The 20826-nt window shown below is 41.5% G+C and overlaps 1 protein-coding gene across 1 annotated transcript in view; it reads right to left on the bottom strand.

Moving 5' to 3' along the window:
- Nucleotides 1-20826, bottom strand: part of slc15a4 (solute carrier family 15 member 4) — a 221958-nt gene that overhangs the window by 58903 nt on the left and 142229 nt on the right. The window contains exon 8 of the mRNA XM_034169758.1: nt 19381-19539. Within this exon, the coding sequence (XP_034025649.1) occupies nt 19381-19539 (159 nt within the window). The remainder of the gene's footprint in view (nt 1-19380; nt 19540-20826) is intronic.

The following is a 20826-nucleotide window of genomic DNA, read 5'->3' as shown; positions in this document are numbered from 1 at the left end:
CAATATCATATTTTCACTTTGAGTTGCTGTTAATTTCGATAAACTGTCCGGAATTAGTAGGTTTTAAATAAAACCATAAGTGAAAGGTGCTTTGTGTTTCATGTCTCCAGCCCACTGTCTGACTGGATGCATGTTGAAAGTAAATGATGCTTCTTTTTTTTGTAGCAGCGGGCCATGTGCACAAAGACAGAAGCTCTGGCTTTTCGTTTGTTTTTGGTTTTGTGATCATCTTTGAATTTACCCAGCAGCACTTGAGTCAATACTAAAAGTTAACGGTTACCTGTAATGTCTGCTAAATTTTTTTTAGCGGTTTATCTGTTCAGCGTTATAAAAGCGAACTTTTCAGCTGGCAGATTAGCGTTTATCAAAGCTAACTTTTTGGTTAGCTGAGCCCACCACTGTTTACCACCACCTTCTGTATAGGGCTGCAGAGGGACTTAAAAGTTAAAATCTTCCTATTATCTGAGAGCCTTTAAGGAAGTTGAACACTGCCATAATATTATCCATCCTGGGACGTCTCAGTCTGCCAATGTTTCCTGACATGTCAGTTTATATTCAGAGTTGATTGATTCAGATTTGAAACACCCGTGTTTTGAACACTGTTCAGGACCTGGTGAACAGTGGCGTCTGCTGGACAGTTGCGGGTTGTGCATCCATATCAAATAATGAATTTAATGTCTGTACACACAATGGTGCATACTTTTTTGAATATTTAAAGGCAAAATATGAATGAATCAACGTGTATATAATGAAACTGGGACAGTCTAAATTGATGTCATCTCATCTTCAACCACTTATCCGGAACTGGGTCATGGGGCAGCCTGGATTGATTTTGAACAGAATATTTACATGCGTTTATTTCTTCCAGATTGGATTATTGTAATGTTTTATTTTCTGGCCTGCTGCATTCTAGCATTCGAGGACTTCAGTTGGTACAGAATGCTGCTGCCAGACGTTTGACACAAAGTAGAAGGTTTGACCACATTACTCCCATTCTGGCATCCCTTCATTGGCTACCGGTTTCTGCCAGATCGGATTTTAAAGTTTTATTGTTGGTTTATAAAATTGTTCATGGAATGGTGCCTTCCTACCTGGCAGACTTGGTTAAGCCCTACGTACCCGCGAGGCCCTTGCGTTCGCAGGGCTTCTGTGTGTTCCGAGGATGAACAAGAAGTCTGTGGGGGATAGAGCCTTCTCCTACAGTGGTCCGACTCTTTGGAACGATCTACCTGCTGTTATTCGGCAGGTAGACTTATTTATCAAGACTAAATACCCACTTTTTTAGACTGTCTTATCATTAATTTAGTTTGTTTGTGTTTGCTTTGTAATTTCCTTTTATTCTTCTGTGTTTTATCTTTTTATTGTGCTTTTCTTGCTTTTAATTTTGATTTTAGATTAATATGTGTTGTGAATTGTGTGAAGCGCCTTGGGGTGACTTTGTCGTGAGTTGGCGCTATATAAGTTAATAAATTGAAATTGAAATTGAACAGAATTGAGGAATCAGTTGTGATATCAATGCCTCAAGACATGAACTTACATTTAAATTTCAGAACATTTATGGGTGAAATATGACATCTTAAACTTCTTTGGCAGCCACCGACTTTCGGTCACATACTCATGCTAAGTAATAAACATTTTAAACTCAGGGCCAATGAACAAACCAGAAAGAAGGAAGAGAACAGTCTTTAAAGAAGTTGCTTTTTTTTTTTTTGTAATATCCTTGCTACATACATTCGCATCCAGTAGTGTGACAACAGACAAGTGGCACCATCTCCTTGTAGTGCCCCAGGGACAGCTTTAGTTAAGAGGGGCAGAGCTATGTAATCAGACCCCCAGCCTGTGATTAATGTTGCTCATCTGTCTTCAGGCCCATAGAGCTCAGTACAACTGAGATCAGCTCACCCAAGCTGCTGTTTACAGCACACCGTTTTGCCCTCAGCGATGAAAATAAGCTGAATCCATTCCACCTGGAGAGCCATGAGATTTGCTCGAAGGTAGACACCCGACAGACTGCAGGTGGAAAAACAGCCATAAAGACAGACTGCGTGATTCCAGGCATGACTTAATGTCAGAGCTTTGTACCATGTGTCTGTTATCAATGGCCATGAGGATGTTTTGTTCACTTTCTTCAACTTACCTACCCAAATGTTTCGGAGAGCAGAAGGGGCCGCAAAGTATATGACATCTCGCATTTAAATATCCTTCAAGTGAGGCAAAGCAGAGCAAAGGACGGATTTACGAAGCGTGCCGAGCATCTTCTGGTGCTAACATCAGTAAAAGTACCTGCCTAGTATCTGTCGGCACGCTGTATTAATGAGCCATTAGCTGTTTGTGGGTAAACAATTTACAGTGTTGGCTTATTTACAGCTTGCTCAGGGAAAAGTGCATCTGGACTGGGAGTCTCCTCACACTAGGAAGCCTATCTATCTGCTGCCACCGCCACGCGATTCATTCTACCACTCGGAGAGATTTATACAAACCTCTTCTCTTTCGTCTGGCGTGTCTGTTTATATGGGAAACCCTTAAAACTGCAGAGGTGCAGAGGGTGTTCTCTCATCCTTTTTATGTCTAATTTACAAACTCATTAAGTGGATTTTAAATCAGTATGAACAATGAAAATTCTTGAGGTATGACTGGTAAATAAATTTCTGCATTCTAAATCAATACATTACCAGCAGTTCTATTAGGAGTCCGTACAGGTGGTCGATGTACGCAATCAATAGTGCACTCTACATGCTCTGGTTGGCTCAGAGCATGACTGGTAAGTGTAATGCTCCACGTACTCAGCTTGTGTTATGCAGCCTTAAGATATTGACGGAGACAATGTTTTTCTGCTTTTAAAAACGCCACATGTAAAGATCAATCCCTCTGTGTCAGAAACATTTAAAAAAAAAGATCAGGGTCAGTCTTGAATAAATCTAAAAGTTTACTCGACAGCAGCCGGACTTGTTAGACTTTAAGGCGTTTCAATTTGAGGAAAATGGAAACAGGAGAAAAGCGGATGAGGGCAGAAAGGCTGTGAAATCCAAAAGAAGAGAAAAATAGGATCAAAACACCCTGAAGTCCGTTTGACAAAACCAAACATGGGGAAAGTGGAATAAATGATTCAAGATCAATGAAAATATTTGTGTAGGTTGATAGTGATTTAAGGATTCTATATGCATAATCAATCAAAAATTTACTGAGCAATTTTTTCAGCTTTTACAATAATTAGGGCCATGATTTTTTTTTTTAATCAGTAGGCAGTCTTCAAAACAAACAAACAAAATAACTTTTCCAAATTAGAGAAGTTATTGAACACTTTTTCTGCAATAAATGGAACACTGTGAAAAATGGCACTTATGTCCTTCTTGGCGGCCCTGGAGGCCCGGGAAAATATCAGACCGAGGTATTGGCAGTAAAACACCTAGGTCTGATAGTCCATACAAACAGTAAGCAAGGTTAATAATTATTTTATTATATGGCTATTATAGACAAATACATGCACCATGGTATCGCTTGAATACGATAGCAGTAGTAGTTAGACCTGTTCGCCTCACTTCCGTGAAGAACTTGCTAACAGATGGTCCAGTGTCACTGACCGAAGGACCACCCCCCCAAATCGGTCCGCCCTGCCTTCACTGCGCATGCGTCATTTCTGAGCGTCAGCAGCGATTCACTGATTATCACCTTGTTTCTGCTTCAAACTGCACTCCAGTCATCATCTATCTCAGTGACAGATATCTGAAGCTTTTGTACAACAATCATTTCCACATAAATTCAGCATTATTTCATAATAAAAGACTGGGTAAGCGATCAGAGTGCACAGCAGCATGTCTGAGCCTGACGTGCTGCTGCACCTACATCATTTCAGAGCGTCAGTAGCCACTCACTGATTATGGCGTCATTTCTGCTTAAAATGGCCTTGTTTCTGCTGATTTGAGGTTTTACTTTGTCATCTGACGGTTAATAATCACATAATTCCCTCTGATTGCTTTGGGTGTCGACAGTGGTGGGCACAGTTCCACTAATCCACTAACCGATAATTATCGAAGCTAATATTTTCATTATCGAATTTGCTTTTCAGATAACTTTGAAAACCATCAGCGGATTAATTATTTTTTGATAAATTTTGGTCCGATAAATTTTAGACCGCTAACCTATTTTTGCAGGCATGGTGAGCAAAGCTTAAGAGTTACAAACATTTATGAAGTCCGAAATCAAAGACTTGAGTACCTACCTATTATATGTTTTGTAGTAGATGCACAGCTCTATTCTCTACAAACAGAAGAAGAAACTGCTCTATCCTCTGCAGACAAAGGAGAACTGGTCACAGAAAAGAAAAGGTCATTTCTTTTGACCCCATACGGATGTGCTGGCAATATCACCCAAGTCATCCAGAGGCATACAGTTTTAACTTATGGTTAAAATTTTAACCAAACTAATTTCGTACAAGTTATTTAAATTAATGTCACATCTGAAGTTTTCTAAAGTGATAATATCAGATATAGGTTTTAGTTTTAAAGTAATGCACTAATTTTTAAGGTTTTAGTGTGGACATTGTGTCTCCACAAAGTGCATTATGAGTAACCTCAGTACATTCACAACAGGACAAATGCATCTGAGACGCTCTGATCAGGCTCCACACAGACAAGAGTGTTAAACCATTTGTATATTGTGCCTAAAACTCTCGTGAATATATTCTCTGGGTTTATAGACATTGGTATTGTGTTTGTTTTATGTAAAAATGCCAGAAGAAGCTCAGGTTGCTTCTCCATTATTTTCAATTGGAATCACTGTGAGCTGCAATGCCTCATGTTCTTTAACATCTTGCTTTTGTCAAACAAACACTGACTGTCCTCTTTGTTCCAGAGTAATATATATATATATATAAGATGTCTGAAATTCGGTTTGTGTTTATTAAATTCCACGCATCTTAAACGTAGCAGACATGGACGGATTATTTATTTGAAATAATAAATGATCCGTATGATCCGTATGAAAACTGCAAGTTTTCAGGGTATCTACTGCCATCTACTGGCCAGCAGTGTTCATGGCAGTATTCGCCCTAAGTACTAAGCCTCTGGACACCAGTAGATGGCAGTGTTCTATTTATTTTGACCCCGGTTATATCAGGCGGTTGTCAAATCAACTTTTTGGCTTAGCAAATGGATTTTTTTTTTTACAAATAAAAAAAATGGCATATTTTACAAAAGCACATTTATATGTAAACACCAACATACACACCTCACATTAATGTGTTGGATTTTACATAGAATGAATGAGTCAACCAATCAATCAGTGTTAGTGGAGGCTCATTTACCCATAATCCCTTTGGCATCTGCCTGTGTTTGTTACAAAACCAGAATTAGTGCATTATTTAAAATTAAAAGATATATGTTATATTTTAACTTTTTCAAATGACAGAATTGACATTCATGGAGTTATTACCTCCGCCAAGGAGGTTATGTTTTCGGTCGAGTTTGTTTGTTTGTTTGTTTGTCTGTCTGTCAGCAGGATAACTCAAAACGTTTTGAAAGGATTTTGATGAAATTTTGTGGAGTGGTTGGAAATGACTAGAGGAACAAGTGATTAAATTTTAGTGGTGATCTGGATCACGATCCGGATCCAGGAATTTTTTTAAAGGATTCTTCACCATTGCGGGATAGGGGGAATTTTGACATTCTAGTTTCTCCACAAAAACAAGGCAGAAAGGCTTGAAAAAAATTAGGGTGTAACATAGTCAAATGTTCTATCAAACAACAAAGTTTGGTGATGATCGGATCCGAATTCCGGATCTGGTGATCCACAATATGCAAAAATATAGGGAAAATAGAAAATGTGTCAGTGTGAGGTGACAAATGAAGCTAGAGATGCACAACTAACACCAAATTGTAGCTGAATCTGTACTGATTCAGTAAGGTGTCATCAGATTTGATGTAGCTTCAAATGTTATGGAGCTACACTCAACAAAAATATAAACGCAACACTTTTGGTTTTGCTCCCATTTTGTATGAGATGAACTCAAAGATCTAAAACTTTTTCCACATACACAGTATCACCATTTCCCTCAAATATTGTTCATAAACCAGTCTAAATCTGTGATAGTGAGCACTTCTCCTTTGCTGAGAAAATCCATCCCACCTCACAGGTGTGCCATATCAAGATGCTGATTAGACACCATGATTAGTGCACAGGTGTGCCTTAGACTTTCCACAATAAAAGGCCACTCTGAAAGGTGCAGTTTTATCACACAGCACAATGCCACAGATGTCGCAAGATTTGAGGGAGCGTGCAATTGGCATGCTGACAGCAGGAATGTCAACCAGAGCTGTTGCTCGTGTATTGAATGTTCATTTCTCTACCATAAGCCGTCTCCAAAGGCGTTTCAGAGAATTTGGCAGTACATCCAACCAGCCTCACAACCGCAGACCACGTGTAACCACACCAGCCCAGGACCTCCACATCCAGCATGTTCACCTCCGAGATCGTCTGAGACTAGCCACTTGGACAGCTGCTGAAACAATCGGTTTGCATAACCAAAGAATTTCTGCACAAACTGTCAGAAACCGTCTCAGGGCAGCTCATCTGCATGCTCGTCGTCCTCATCGGGGTCTCGACCTGACTCCAGTTCGTCGTCGTAACCGACTTGAGTGGGCAAATGCTCACATTCGCTGGCGTTTGCCACGTTGGAGAGGTGTTCTCTTCACGGATGAATCCCGGTTCACACTGTTCAGGGCAGATGGCAGACAGCGTGTGTGGCGTCGTATCCGTGAGCAGTTTTCTGATGTCAATGTTGTGGATCGAGTGGCCCATGGTGGCGGTGGGGTTATGGTATGGGCAGGCGTCTGTTATGGACGAAGAACACAGGTGCATTTTATTGATGGCATTTTGAATGCACAGAGATACCGTGACGAGATCCTGAGGCCCATTGTTGTGCCATACATCCAAGAACATCACCTCATGTTGCAGCAGGATAATGCACGGCCCCATGTTGCAAGGATCTGTACACAATTCTTGGAAGCTGAAAATGTCCCAGTTCTTGCATGGCCGGCATACTCACCGGACATGTCACCCATTGAGCATGTTTGGGATGCTCTGGACCGGCGTATATGACAGCATGTACCAGTTCCTGCCAATATCCAGCAACTTCGCACAGCCATTGAAGATGAATGGACCAACATTCCACAGGCCACAATTGACAACCTGATCAACTCTATGCGAAGGAGATGTGTTGCACTGCATGAGGCAAATGGTGGTCACACCAGATACTGACTGGTATCCCCCCCCCAATAAAACAAAACTGCACCTTTCAGAGTGGCCTTTTATTGTGGACAGTCTAAGGCACACCTGTGCACTAATCATGGTGTCTAATCAGCATCTTGATATGGCACACCTGAGAGGTGGGATGGATTATCTCAGCAAAGGAGAAGTGCTCACTATCACAGATTTAGACTAGTTTGTGAACAATATTTGAGGGAAATGGTGATATTGTGTATGCGGAAAAAGTTTTAGATCTTTGAGTTCATCTCATACAAAATGGGAGCAAAACTAAAAGTGTTGCGTTTATATTTTTGTTGAGTGTAGATCCAGAAGAAAACCGCCATTACCGAAAAATCATTTTTATACAATAACTTTTGAACTAATAAAGACATAAAAGTGATTCCAAGTTCTAGTGGTATGTTTTCATGGTCAATGATGTCAAATATAAAGGAAAGAAAAGTGTATGTATCATAGTTTTGGTTGTAACACTGAAATGTTGAATAGAGTGACCCTAGTAGTCAGTGACCCTATGGCCTTGTGTAGCACATGCAACACTTAAAAAAACAGTTCCATCAGAATTTACTGTTATTTATTTAGAAAAGTGTTTCATAAATGTTAAAAAAAAATTAATATATTTGCAGTTTAGTTGAATAATAAATTGAATTTTGTCTCTTATTTGTTTTTGTCTATAAGCACATGCAATATCAATATCAGTGCTCAGATGACAGTAGCTTCTGGGAAAGGTCCAAGTTGCAATAAACTGTGATGCCAAGCGCTAAGGATACATGCTATCCAGTCACAGCAGATGAAAGTTTTTTTTTACTACTGAGCAAACATAATTGTTAGACTTTTTTAGGATCAATGATTCCACGGCGTGTAGATGTTATGGCGTCAGTGACCCCATGGCCTTGGCGGAGGTTTGCACTCTCCGAGTGCTTCTAGTTCTATCTGTATTAATTTTATTTACACTTCAAAACCATACGTCAGCACTGCTTTATTTTCGAAGACCTCCGTCTCACGGCGACACTGCTGTTGTGTAGAAAGTTGAGCTTCGCAGCTCCTTTCAGGTGCTTTATTACTACAAACTATGTAGTAAACAGGATCTTCCAGCAGTGGGTAGGGTACACAAAGACAGAAGTGCTGACTCATTGTTTGGGTCTGTGGTCATCTTTGACGCTACCAGAAACGATTCAGCTTGTTAGTTGCAAGTGTACTGGAGACAATACTGAAAGTTATCGGTTAGCTGTAGCTTCTGATAATTTTTTTTGTGTGGTTTATTGGTTTATAGCTCCATAAAAGATAACTTTTCAGTTAGCTGATTATATGTTATCGAAGCTAACTTTTTGGTTAGCTGTGCCCACCACTGGGTTTAGAGAGTCGGACTCAGATGTGCTGCTGTGGTCCCAAATGACAGTTGCTCAGTGAAGGCAGGGTGGACCAATTTTTAGGGGGGACTGTTCAGTCAGCAACACTGGTCGTTAGCTGGTAAACTTTCAATCTGTGTGTTTTCTGATGCCGTTTAGATATTTATGAAGTATGTTCATGTCCAACTTGTTTTTTTGTAATTGTGTTTTTAGCTTTTTGGTTTGTAAGAAATGTGATACGCATTGTCATGGTATCGATCTGATATGGGAAAATATCAGAGCGGAAGTCAGCCAATCAGAGCGCGTGTAGCATCGTAGCCATATTATAATATTATTTCATTATTTTGTTATTTATTTTTATTATTATTTACAGTGTTGTTCCTTAATGGGTACAGTGCAGAAACCTTCAGTCTGACAACAGTGACGTGTTCAGATCACAGAATCGTGATCGTAAAATAAATAAATAATGTAGGCGATTTCAGTATGCAGCAGATGATAAACTTTTTTTCCTCACCTCTGTGGTCATAATCAACTGATAACATTTTTTTTTTTAAAGTTTGTTTTACTGTCCCTGAAATGACACAAGGGACCGAAAATATCAGTTATTTTTAAAATAAATATTGTTTCCTTTTTGAATAGAGTTAATGTACTCATGGATGCTTAAGAGAAAAAAAAAGACAGCAATGTGATTCATCTATAATATTCAAGACAGCAAAAGTTACTCGTCAGAGCTTGGCTCTCCACATTTCAGGTCATTGTGCATAATCCAGGAACAAACTGAAAGCCAAGTTAAAAAGCAAGGGAATCTACAGGTATAAAGCATGCAAAACCCCCTAAAAACAAAACAATTCTAAAATGGAATAACCATATCACCACCTGTTACCACCAGCATGTTAGCTTGTTACCATATTACATATTTAACTGAAGAAAAAAAAAAAGCTGCAAGCCAAATTTACCCCCCAACACCACCTGCACAAAAATGTCTGAATTTTAGAAGCTCTGAAATGCAATCTGAGACTATTCCAGACAATAAACCGCAGTGAGTACAGCATCCATTTTAGTGAGAAAAAAAAAAGAACTTTCCTTATTCAAATTCATTCCAGTAGTATTCTGCCCTTACTAGGATGCAGTGGTTTTCTATCTTGGCAGATAGTTCTGGAGGAAATCACTGAAGTAATTAACAAATTGAAAATATGGTTTGAAAAATTGTCATTAAACTTAAATAAAATAGGGATGAAGTGGATGTTTAAGAGTCACTATGTGTTCACAGGAAACAGTTATTTCTATATTTATTTATGTTCATTATTAGTTAGTTTTATATTTTCTGTTGTGTTTTTTTTATCAGGTTCCTTTTCTCTTTCTCTAAAATTGTATTGTAGCATTATTAGTTATTATTACTATTATTATTGTTGTTGCTGTTACTATTATTATTATTATTATTATTATTATTAATATCTAAACCAAATATTTTAAAAAATATTACAATTTGTAATAACATTGAAAAAGCCATAGACATGCTAACGCGTTAGCATCGGCCCCGTTTTTAAGTTATAAAATACATCTATCAACTGTTTCAGAAGACCATAACAGGTCAGTTTAACATAAAAAGGTAAATATTACTCACAGACATATGGTCTTTGGGGTTTTAGCTGGGAAAAAGTAAGATAAAGCGAAATAAACCAACAAAACAGCGGGTAAGAACAATGCTTCATTGCTCCAAGCTTCAAAGAAGAGCCGTGCTGCAGAAACGTTGGTTACAGACCCTGCAGGGGTTCTGTAATCAACATAGAGACATGATCATTTTCCCTACGAACACCCCCAAAAACAACTGCCACTCTGAAGGACCGATAAGGGAAAGGCTATTGATGTCGGTGGATCGAATAATTTCTTAATGATACCCGAAGAGAACCAAGTTTCAATACCTAACCTTACGAAGCATTACATTTATCATAAAATACCAAAATATCACAGAATTTACTTGTTTAAATGATATCAGCATTAAATTATTGCCATACCTGTATTTAGCTTGTGTAATATTGGAAATAAACGATGAGAAACTGACAAGGTAGAAACTTAGTTGTGAACGATGCTATGAGATTTGCCGCAGGAAGCTGGCGGGAAATTGTCTGGAACATCGAGACATTGTTGCGCATTTACTACCTTCACAAGAGTGTTCTTTCAGACGGCAAGAATTTATAAAAAGACGGAAAACCGTCCAAAGATGGTGAATAAGCATCCTTGTGTACTGTACGTTAGTAGCGTTAACATGTTATTATTAAATATTAAAACCATTCACAGAAGGAGTAAATAATATAGTCTTACCTGTCTGTTTCAGTGAGATCATCTGAAAACTTATTCACCTTTACAAAACAAAGCCTGAAAATAATTTAATTCCTTCCGTCCTGGTTGAAGAAAAGTCCATTTGTCACATGGGAGTTTGGTGCCAGCAGCGCCAGCTGTAAACCTTTATTGCGGCTGATGGATTGAGTCTCTGTTGTTAATGAGCTGCTTTGCGCTGCAAGTTGAAAGACTCCCAGTTCCTCATCTGATTATAATGTCTCAGTCTGCACACGACAAAATTATCCCATAAAACAATAAAATAAAACAAAACAAAAACAAAAAAATCTGAAAATAATCAGGTTTGTCTCGTGTTGCATGGAGGAGCTGCGGACACCATGCAAGTGTGCGCTCATCAATATGTTTCCACCTACAAATCGAAAAAGATTTTGCTGGCAAGAATAACTGTTCTGACACAGAAAACACGGTGCTGCTCTGACCCAAACCACTCGGTAGAAACGGGGCTGTCAATGAATCCATAAATTAATGGGGCCATTAAGATAATGGTTCCGGCGCCGATTTCACTTCCTCCTCCTTCTCCAATCTTATGACTGGGCCGAAATTTCCTGGTTTTTAGAGGCGTGCGGGTCAAAATCCGAATATTTAGCTCTTCAGAAAATCTGCAGCAGGAAAGGATAAATTTCAAACTGTTGTTTAATTTCAGTCTCAAATATTCAATAAAACATAGCATAACGTGTCACCTACACTTTAAATGTTGTTGTTGTTGTTGCTGTATTGTGATGCATTTCTATGGTTTTTATTATGAAAGGGCAAAACATGAGGTGACTGTTTTTCCTTGTGTGTGTCACTTGAAGGTGACTTAAGTGCTGCAAAGTTTTAGTTTTTGTTCACACCACAAAGCCTACATGTCTTTACCTTGTGTCCTGCTATAAGTATCACTGCAACTATAACAGTCATTTAGATAACCTTTTTTCACATATTGTCTTTAGCTTTAAATTTACTTTCATACCTCTAGCCAGCTTCACGCTCCCTCGCTCTCCTCTCTGCACCATTTTCAGTGTTTTCTTCACCACCGGGAGCCAAAACAACACTTTGTGACAGGAAATGGTTGTGCCCATTGATGTGGAAGCTAAAAACTACAGACATTGTTCTCCTGTTTAGACCTGCAGTGTAACAGGCTGTTAGATTTGCTCATGTCCAGGAAAAAGGTCTAAACCTTGTCAACGTTATCAATGTAAATTTCATCACAGGTTTTACTGTGTTACTGCCTCAACCAATCTGATAAATCGATCCTGATGTGGAATATACGGCTGCATATTTGACAATGCAAAGTTGGGGATGGTCATGGTTGGGTTTGACGGAGCTTATTTGATCTCTTCTTTTGTCCATCAGTTATTTTCAAAGAGCTGAGCACCACTCAAGATGGTATGTTTCCAGCACTTGATATCAGCTACTTATTCTTCCTGGGTTTCCTGACTAATATTTTTTTGTTTTTTCTTCAATGTTTGTTTTGGAGCACCATATGGGGTGGTCCACAGTTCTTCCAACAGTGCTGACATCACTGAATGAAAGTCTAGAGTCATTCATTTGGCACACTTGCTCATTCCATCTGAGTTGGTGTTTAATCATGGATGCTTCTAAATTGGGCAGTTTTGAGGACTGCTATGTTGGTGACATAATCTTCCCATTTAATGTGCATTATTACCCGGAGCTTCTGCTGATGGAAGTGTTTCAGTTTCTTGCAGTGATGAAAGTGGCGAAACAAAGCCCCGGTCACACGGCACTAATGAAGGACACTGAAACCAAAACGAAACAAGAAATCTGGACGTTGAGTTTCAGAGACATTGTTTAACCGGCGTCCAGCTTTGATCGTATAGCCGCTCCGTGAGGCGTCATAACATCCAACCAGTCAGCTGCTCCGTGAGGTGTCGTAACAACGAATCAGTTAGCCGCTCAGTGAGGCGTCATAACAACGGATCGGTTAGCCGGTCCGTGAGGTGTCATAACATCCAACCAGTCAGTTGCTCCGTGAGGCGTCATAACAATGAATCGGTTAGCCACTCCGTGAGGCGTCGTAACAACGAATCAGTTAGCCGCTCAGTGAGGGGTCATAACAACAGAACGGTTAGCCGCTCCGTGAGGCGTCATAACAACAGAACGGTTAGCAGGTCCATGAGGTGTCATAACAACAGAACAGTTACCCGCTCTGTGAGGTATCATAACATCCAACCAGTCAGCTGCTCAGTGAGGCGTCGTAATAATGAATTGGTTAGCCGCTCCGTGAGGCATCATAACAACAGAACGGTTAGCCGGTCCATGAGGTGTCATAACAACAGAACGGTTAGCCGCTCTGTGAGGTGTCATAACATCCAACCAGTCAGCTGCTCAGTGAGGCGTCATAACAACGGATCGGTTAGCCGCTCAGTGAGGGGTCATAACAACGGATCGGTTAGCTGCTAAATGAGGTGTCATAACAACGAATCAGTTAGCCGCTCAGTGAGGCGTCATAACAATGGATCGGTTAGCCGCTCCGTGAGGTGTCGTAGCATCCAACCAGTCAGCTGCTCCGTGAGGTGTCATAACAACGAATTGGTTAGCCGCTCAGTGAGGCGTCATAACAACGAATCGGTTAGCCGCTCAGTGAGGCGTCATAACAACGAATCAGTTAGCTGCTCAGTGAGGCGTCATAACAATGGATCGGTTAGCCGCTCCGTGAGGTGTCATAACATCCAACCAGTCAGCTGCTCCGTGAGGCGTCGTAACAATGAATTGGTTAGCCGCTCAGTGAGGGGTCATAACAACGAATTGGTTAGCCGCTCAGTGAGGGGTCATAACAACGGATCGGTTAGCTGCTAAGTGAGGTGTCGTAACAACGAATCCGTTAGCTGCTCCGTGAGGCGTCATAACAACAGAATGGTTAGCCGGTCCATGAGGTGTCATAACAACAGAACGGTTAGCCGGTCCGTGAGGCGTCATAACAACAGAACGGTTAGCCGGTCCACGAGGTGTCATAACAACAGAATGGTTAGCCGCTCCGTGAGGCGTCATAACAACAGAACGGTTAGCCGGTCCATGAGGTGTCATAACAACAGAACGGTTACCCGCTCTGTGAGGTGTCATAACATCCAACCAGTCAGCTGCTCAGTGAGGCGTCGTAACAATGAATTGGTTAGCCGCTCCGTGAGGCATCATAACAACAGAACGGTTAGCCGGTCCATGAGGTGTCATAACAACAGAACGGTTACCCGCTCTGTGAGGTGTCATAACATCCAACCAGTCAGCTGCTCAGTGAGGCATCATAACAACGAATCAGTTAGCCGCTCAGTGAGGCGTCATAACATCCAACCAGTCAGCTGCTCAGTGAGGTGTCGTAACAACGAATTGGTTAGCCGCTCAGGGAGGCGTCATAACAACGAATCGGTTAGCCGCTCAGTGAGGCGTCATAACAACGAATCAGTTAGCCGCTCAGTGAGGCGTCATAACAATGGATCGGTTAGCCGCTCCGTGAGGTGTCGTAACATCCAACCAGTCAGCTGCTCCGTGAGGTGTCATAACAACGAATTGGTTAGCCGCTCAGTGAGGCGTCATAACAACGAATCGGTTAGCCGCTCAGTGAGGCGTCATAACAACGAATCAGTTAGCTGCTCAGTGAGGCGTCATAACAATGGATCGGTTAGCCGCTCCGTGAGGTGTCATAACATCCAACCAGTCAGCTGCTCCGTGAGGCGTCGTAACAATGAATTGGTTAGCCGCTCAGTGAGGGGTCATAACAACGAATTGGTTAGCCGCTCAGTGAGGGGTCATAACAACGGATCGGTTAGCTGCTAAGTGAGGTGTCGTAACAACGAATCCGTTAGCTGCTCCGTGAGGCGTCATAACAACAGAATGGTTAGCCGGTCCATGAGGTGTCATAACAACAGAACGGTTAGCCGGTCCGTGAGGCGTCATAACAACAGAACGGTTAGCCGGTCCACGAGGTGTCATAACAACAGAATGGTTAGCCGCTCCGTGAGGCGTCATAACAACAGAACGGTTAGCCGGTCCATGAGGTGTCATAACAACAGAACGGTTACCCGCTCTGTGAGGTGTCATAACATCCAACCAGTCAGCTGCTCAGTGAGGCGTCGTAACAATGAATTGGTTAGCCGCTCCGTGAGGCATCATAACAACAGAACGGTTAGCCGGTCCATGAGGTGTCATAACAACAGAACGGTTACCCGCTCTGTGAGGTGTCATAACATCCAACCAGTCAGCTGCTCAGTGAGGCATCATAACAACGAATCAGTTAGCCGCTCAGTGAGGCGTCATAACATCCAACCAGTCAGCTGCTCAGTGAGGTGTCGTAACAACGAATTGGTTAGCCGCTCAGGGAGGCGTCATAACAACGAATCGGTTAGCCGCTCAGTGAGGCGTCATAACAACGAATCAGTTAGCCGCTCAGTGAGGCGTCATAACAATGGATCGGTTAGCCGCTCCGTGAGGTGTCGTAACATCCAACCAGTCAGCTGCTCCGTGAGGTGTCATAACAACGAATTGGTTAGCCGCTCAGTGAGGCGTCATAACAACGAATCGGTTAGCCGCTCAGTGAGGCGTCATAACAACGAATCAGTTAGCTGCTCAGTGAGGCGTCATAACAATGGATCGGTTAGCCGCTCCGTGAGGTGTCATAACATCCAACCAGTCAGCTGCTCCGTGAGGCGTCGTAACAATGAATTGGTTAGCCGCTCAGTGAGGGGTCATAACAACGAATTGGTTAGCCGCTCAGTGAGGGGTCATAACAACGGATCGGTTAGCTGCTAAGTGAGGTGTCGTAACAACGAATCAGTTAGCCGCTCAGTGAGGCGTCATAACAATGGATCGGTTAGCCGCTCCGTGAGGTGTCATAACATCCAACCAGTCAGCTGCTCTGTGAGGCGTCGTAACAACGAATTGGTTAGCCGCTCAGTGAGGCGTCATAACAACGAATCGGTTAGCTGCTCAGTGAGGCGTCATAACAACGAATCAGTTAGCCGCTCAGTGAGGCGTCATAACAATGGATCGGTTAGCCGCTCCGTGAGGTGTCATAACATCCAACCAGTCAGCTGCTCCGTGAGGCGTCGTAACAACGAATTGGTTAGCCGCTCAGTGAGGCGTCATAACAACGAATCGGTTAGCTGCTCAGTGAGGCGTCATAACAACGAATCAGTTAGCCGCTCAGTGAGGCGTCATAACAATGGATCGGTTAGCCGCTCCGTGAGGTGTCATAACATCCAACCAGTCAGCTGCTCCGTGAGGCGTCGTAACAACGAATTGGTTAGCCGCTCAGTGAGGCGTCATAACAACGAATCGGACAGCCGCACAGTGAGGCGTCATAACAAGAATGCACACGTTGTTGTCACAGAGCCCTACAGATGCCCACAACTGCAGAGGGAAGGGCTAAAGAACAACAACGTGTCCGGAAAGCCCTCACAGTATGTGGCTACCCACGATGGTCCCTGGACAAAGTGCAGAAGTCCCAGAGAACAAAGAGACCAGATAGACAGGAGACGGAGACAAGAAGAAGAGGAGTGTCTCTCCCTTATTTAGCAGGAGTAGGGGAAAAACTACAGAGGATCTTCAGACAGCACAAAATCCCAGTTTACTTTAAACCGGTTAACACCTTGAGACAGAAATTAGTTCACCCTAAGGACATGATCCCTAGTTACAAACAGAGCAATGTAGTGTATTCTATCAGATGTCAGGAAAACTGTAACGAACACTACATAGGTGAAACGAGGCAACCTTTACACAAAAGGCTATACCAGCACCGCAGAGAGGGCACCAGTGGACCTCAGTCTGCGGTTCACCTCCACCTTAAAGACACTAACCACATGTTTGAGGACAAGGAAGTTAAAATATTAGCCAGAGAGAAGAAATGGTTTGAGAGAGGGGTCAAGGAGGCATTCTTTGTGAAATGTTTGAAACCCAGCCTTAACCAGGGAGGGGTCTGAGACACATTTTATCCCCTGTTTACAATGGGGTGCTCAGGTCAAAGGAGTTCCAGTCTTTTGTTCATGGTAATGAGTCATTCATGTCATCAAGGGAGCCATCAGAAATGCATCCATTCCATCATTAGAGGGACAGCTGTCCTGCCATTAGGTGTGCTAACTACAGCACAATAGTTGCTAATTAGAGCTATTGTTCAGTCACTAGCCTATAGCAGTCTGCCTCTCAGTAGGAGGGGTCTGGTTAGGTTTAAAACTCCAGCTTTTGTTGGCTTCTGTTTTATTCTTCTCTACAAGAGTCAGACAGAAGTCAGACTTCCAGAGCAAGAATTTTAGCTGAGGAAGCTTCTGCGATTTGAAGCGAAACGTCCTCGTGTCAAGCAACCCAGTCCAGTCGAAGATTCAAGCTTCTCTACTATCAACTACATTGTCCGCTATGAATTGCTTACACATGTGCGACCGAGTCAATATCTTACAATTATTAGACTGAAATATCTTTACGGTAAATGGACTTTTTTTCCATTTCCATTTTCCATCTGCATCAGACGCTTAAAGTGCTTTATAAATAATGCCTTACATTCACCCCGATGTGACGACGTGAGGGTGCTGCCATACAAGGCGCTCACTACACACCGGGAGCAACAGGGGATTAAAGACAGTGATTTTCCAGTCAGGCTGGGATTTGAACCAAGGAGCTTCTGGTCTCAAGCCCAATGCCTTAACCACTATTTTTCCCCTATGGAAAAATAGTAAACATTCTAACTGACTTGAAACATATTTTTGTATAAACTGGAAATGATGCAACTTGTAAGTGCTTTATCTTATCAGTAATAAGGCACTTTACAAATCCAGCTGATCCGGATCCGGATCCTAGGTCAAGATTTCACTTTATATAGGGTGTGAAAGATTACATCAAAACTACTTCAGAGATTCTCACAAATTTTGCACCACAGATAGATATTAGGGCACGGAACACTCCACTGAATTTGGGAGGTGATTCGGATCTGGATCCAGATTCTGGATCAAGATTTCACTTTATATACACTTTGAAGGATTACGTCAAAACTACTTCACGGTAGAGCCCGACCGATCTGGATTTTTTGAGGCCGATAATGATATTTGGACTAAAAAAAATGCAGATAATCGATAAATAGGCTGATTTGCCGATAGCCGATAAATCAGCCGATATTATTATTATTTTTTTTAAATGAATAAAATATTATTTTTTGGACCCTTAACAAAAAAGGTATGAGCTAAAAGCTGAAGCTTTGTCCTCATATTGATTAACTTTATAACAGAGAAGAATTTTCAAGTTCAAAAAATGCTATCAAGAATTAAACCTTTGTGAAATTAACAAATACATATCCTTAAAAAGAGTTGTGAAATACATCTGATCTTGTACCTCTTGTTGCTGCAACATAGATATAGGTTCAGGATAAGGATATAGCTCCTTACTTGTATGCTTTTGTCAGCCGATCGGTGCAGTGTGACATCGAACTACAGGGGCAGGTGATGAACACATTTAAGCAGGGGTGTAAGCAGCTCTCAGCTGAATGGAGTCAGAGCTCCATCTACTGGACAAACAGTGCAAGGACATTTTACATTGCTGACACAAACATTATATCAGTAACTGTTCTGTTTATGAGAAATTATTGGCATTCTATCGGCAAAATTAATAAATTAATAAAAATAATATCGGCCGACCGATATATCGGTCGGTCTCTACTTCACAGATTCACACCAATTTTGCACCACAGATAGATATTAGGGCATGGAAGACTCCACTGAATTTTGGAGGTGATCTGGATCTGGATTCTGATTGCTCTCTTGTTATTATTATTGTTGTTATTACTATATTATGTGCAACTGTAGTCAACTTATGTCTGTAAGCGTAAAGTTACAATGAAATCATGGATTGAGTGCCTCAGATTTCTATGTTGCAATGTATTCCAAGTGAAACAAGATTCAGGTCAGCATTTCTACAACTGAACACTTTGAAAGTGGGATGGACCAAGTGAACAACTGAGAAACAGTTGACGCATCATTGTGCCCCGTGGAGAAGCACGAGCTCCTCCAGCCACACCTCCTTCCACTAAAGGGACCAATTCAGTCAGTGGAAAATGGAGTGCAGCACAAAAACACAACCCATAGTTTTGTTAAGTGATCGCTAACGATGAAGGCAGGTGTGTGTGTGTGTGTGTGTGTACATCCTCCACCAGTGAAGGTTGCTGTATCTGTATTCAGGCAGTCTGTTTGTCAGAGAGAATATTGATCCCTCAGAGTCAACACTGAAAACAGAAGTGACAGACCAAACTAAATAAGAAAATTTACATCTTCCAGGCTCATGCTGACAATATTTTACACTATTTCACTCATTCAGGGCCACAAGACTTCAGCACCAATGACAAATGACACGTGAAGTACTGCCACGATCCACGTGTAACATCCGTTCTGTGAGGACCTCATACACAGCAGTGACAGCTCACATTCAGAGTGTCTAAACTACTTCTTACCAAAGTCTTTGTGGGACGACATCCAGCCGATCGCTTTGATGGAGACGAGAGCCAGCAAACCGGAGCCGACAAAGGAGCCGATGCCGGAGAAAAAAAAGAAGAGCCCCATGATGGCACTCTGCATAGATTTGGGGGCTGCAGAATAAGCAAACTCCAGACCTGCAACAACAAACAGCAGACACACATCAAATGTTTGCCTCTGGAAGGCAAAAAACACGACTGATTTGGTACGATCCCAGAGAGCACGTGCTAAATTGCAGGTTATTTAACAAGCCTCATTGCGCAACTGATAGCGAGTGGTAATGTGGTGTAGATACAATAGTATACAACAGTATATAATTGAGGATTTTGTGCATTAATAGCCGTAAGCGCAAAAATTTTAATTAAATCAGGCACTTGCAGGTGTGCACCTTGTGCTTCCTTACACATGAACTCTGCCACATAACTGAAAAGTCAATTAATAAATAAAAATACACAATAAATCTGCATTCCACCAGCAGAATGCAACACAATTATTCACCGTCTGCTAAACTGTCATGGATGTAACAATGGAATTGAAGGTTTGAAACAGGTTGTGCATCCTGTATGCAGAGCATGATGTCTCCCACAGTCTCTGATAATACAATAACAATGGGGGGGGCTTGCATGGACTTTGAGAACTGATTTATGTTTCTTTTGGGGTGCTGAATCCGAATCTGAGCTCAGATTTCCTCTATCACATCACATTTTTTTTGCAATCTGCATGTTCCACATTGATGGGTTACGCAAAAGTCACTCATTCACTCACAAGTTTGATGCGATGAATCGTGCACAAAAGCAGCTTCAAAAGCATAGTTTTTAAACCAGGTTTGCAAAATGTTAACAAGAGCCGTAATATTGTTTATGGTAGTGAAAAGGTGCGCAAGACTGCAGCTTTTCCGTCAATGCTTGATACGAGAAATATGTTTTCATATCTCAAAACCATGATATGATTGGTAAAAACTAACACCAGATTCAGATTTAGCATCCCCAAATAACCCAAAATCCACCAAAAAACTCCATGCAAGAAAAATCGTGTTGACCAGTGTAATAATAATGACTTGGATTTATAGAGCGCCTTATTATTGCTAAGATACCCAAAGTGCCACTCACACATTCACATATTGGTGGTGGTAAGTTACTAATGCTGCGTTTACACATACGCAGGACGCGTTATGAATGTCATATTTGCATCATTCTTGGCACATTCCTGATATTCTTAATGTGACTTAACGCATCTGAATAGGTTTCTTAATGCTGCGTTTACACATAGGCAAGACGCATTACAAATGTCATATTTGTGTCATCCGTGGCACTTTCCTGACATTCTTAATGTGACTTAACGCATCTGAATAGGTTTCTTAATAATGCGTGTTGCAGCATGATATTCGTGATTTTGGTGGAGCATGTTTTTGGCTGTCAAAAAAA

This window comes from Thalassophryne amazonica, chromosome 5 (assembly GCF_902500255.1).
Source record: "Thalassophryne amazonica chromosome 5, fThaAma1.1, whole genome shotgun sequence".
In the NCBI taxonomy this organism is placed as follows: Eukaryota; Metazoa; Chordata; class Actinopteri; order Batrachoidiformes; family Batrachoididae; genus Thalassophryne; species Thalassophryne amazonica.
This window is presented reverse-complemented; position numbering and strand designations above follow the sequence as displayed.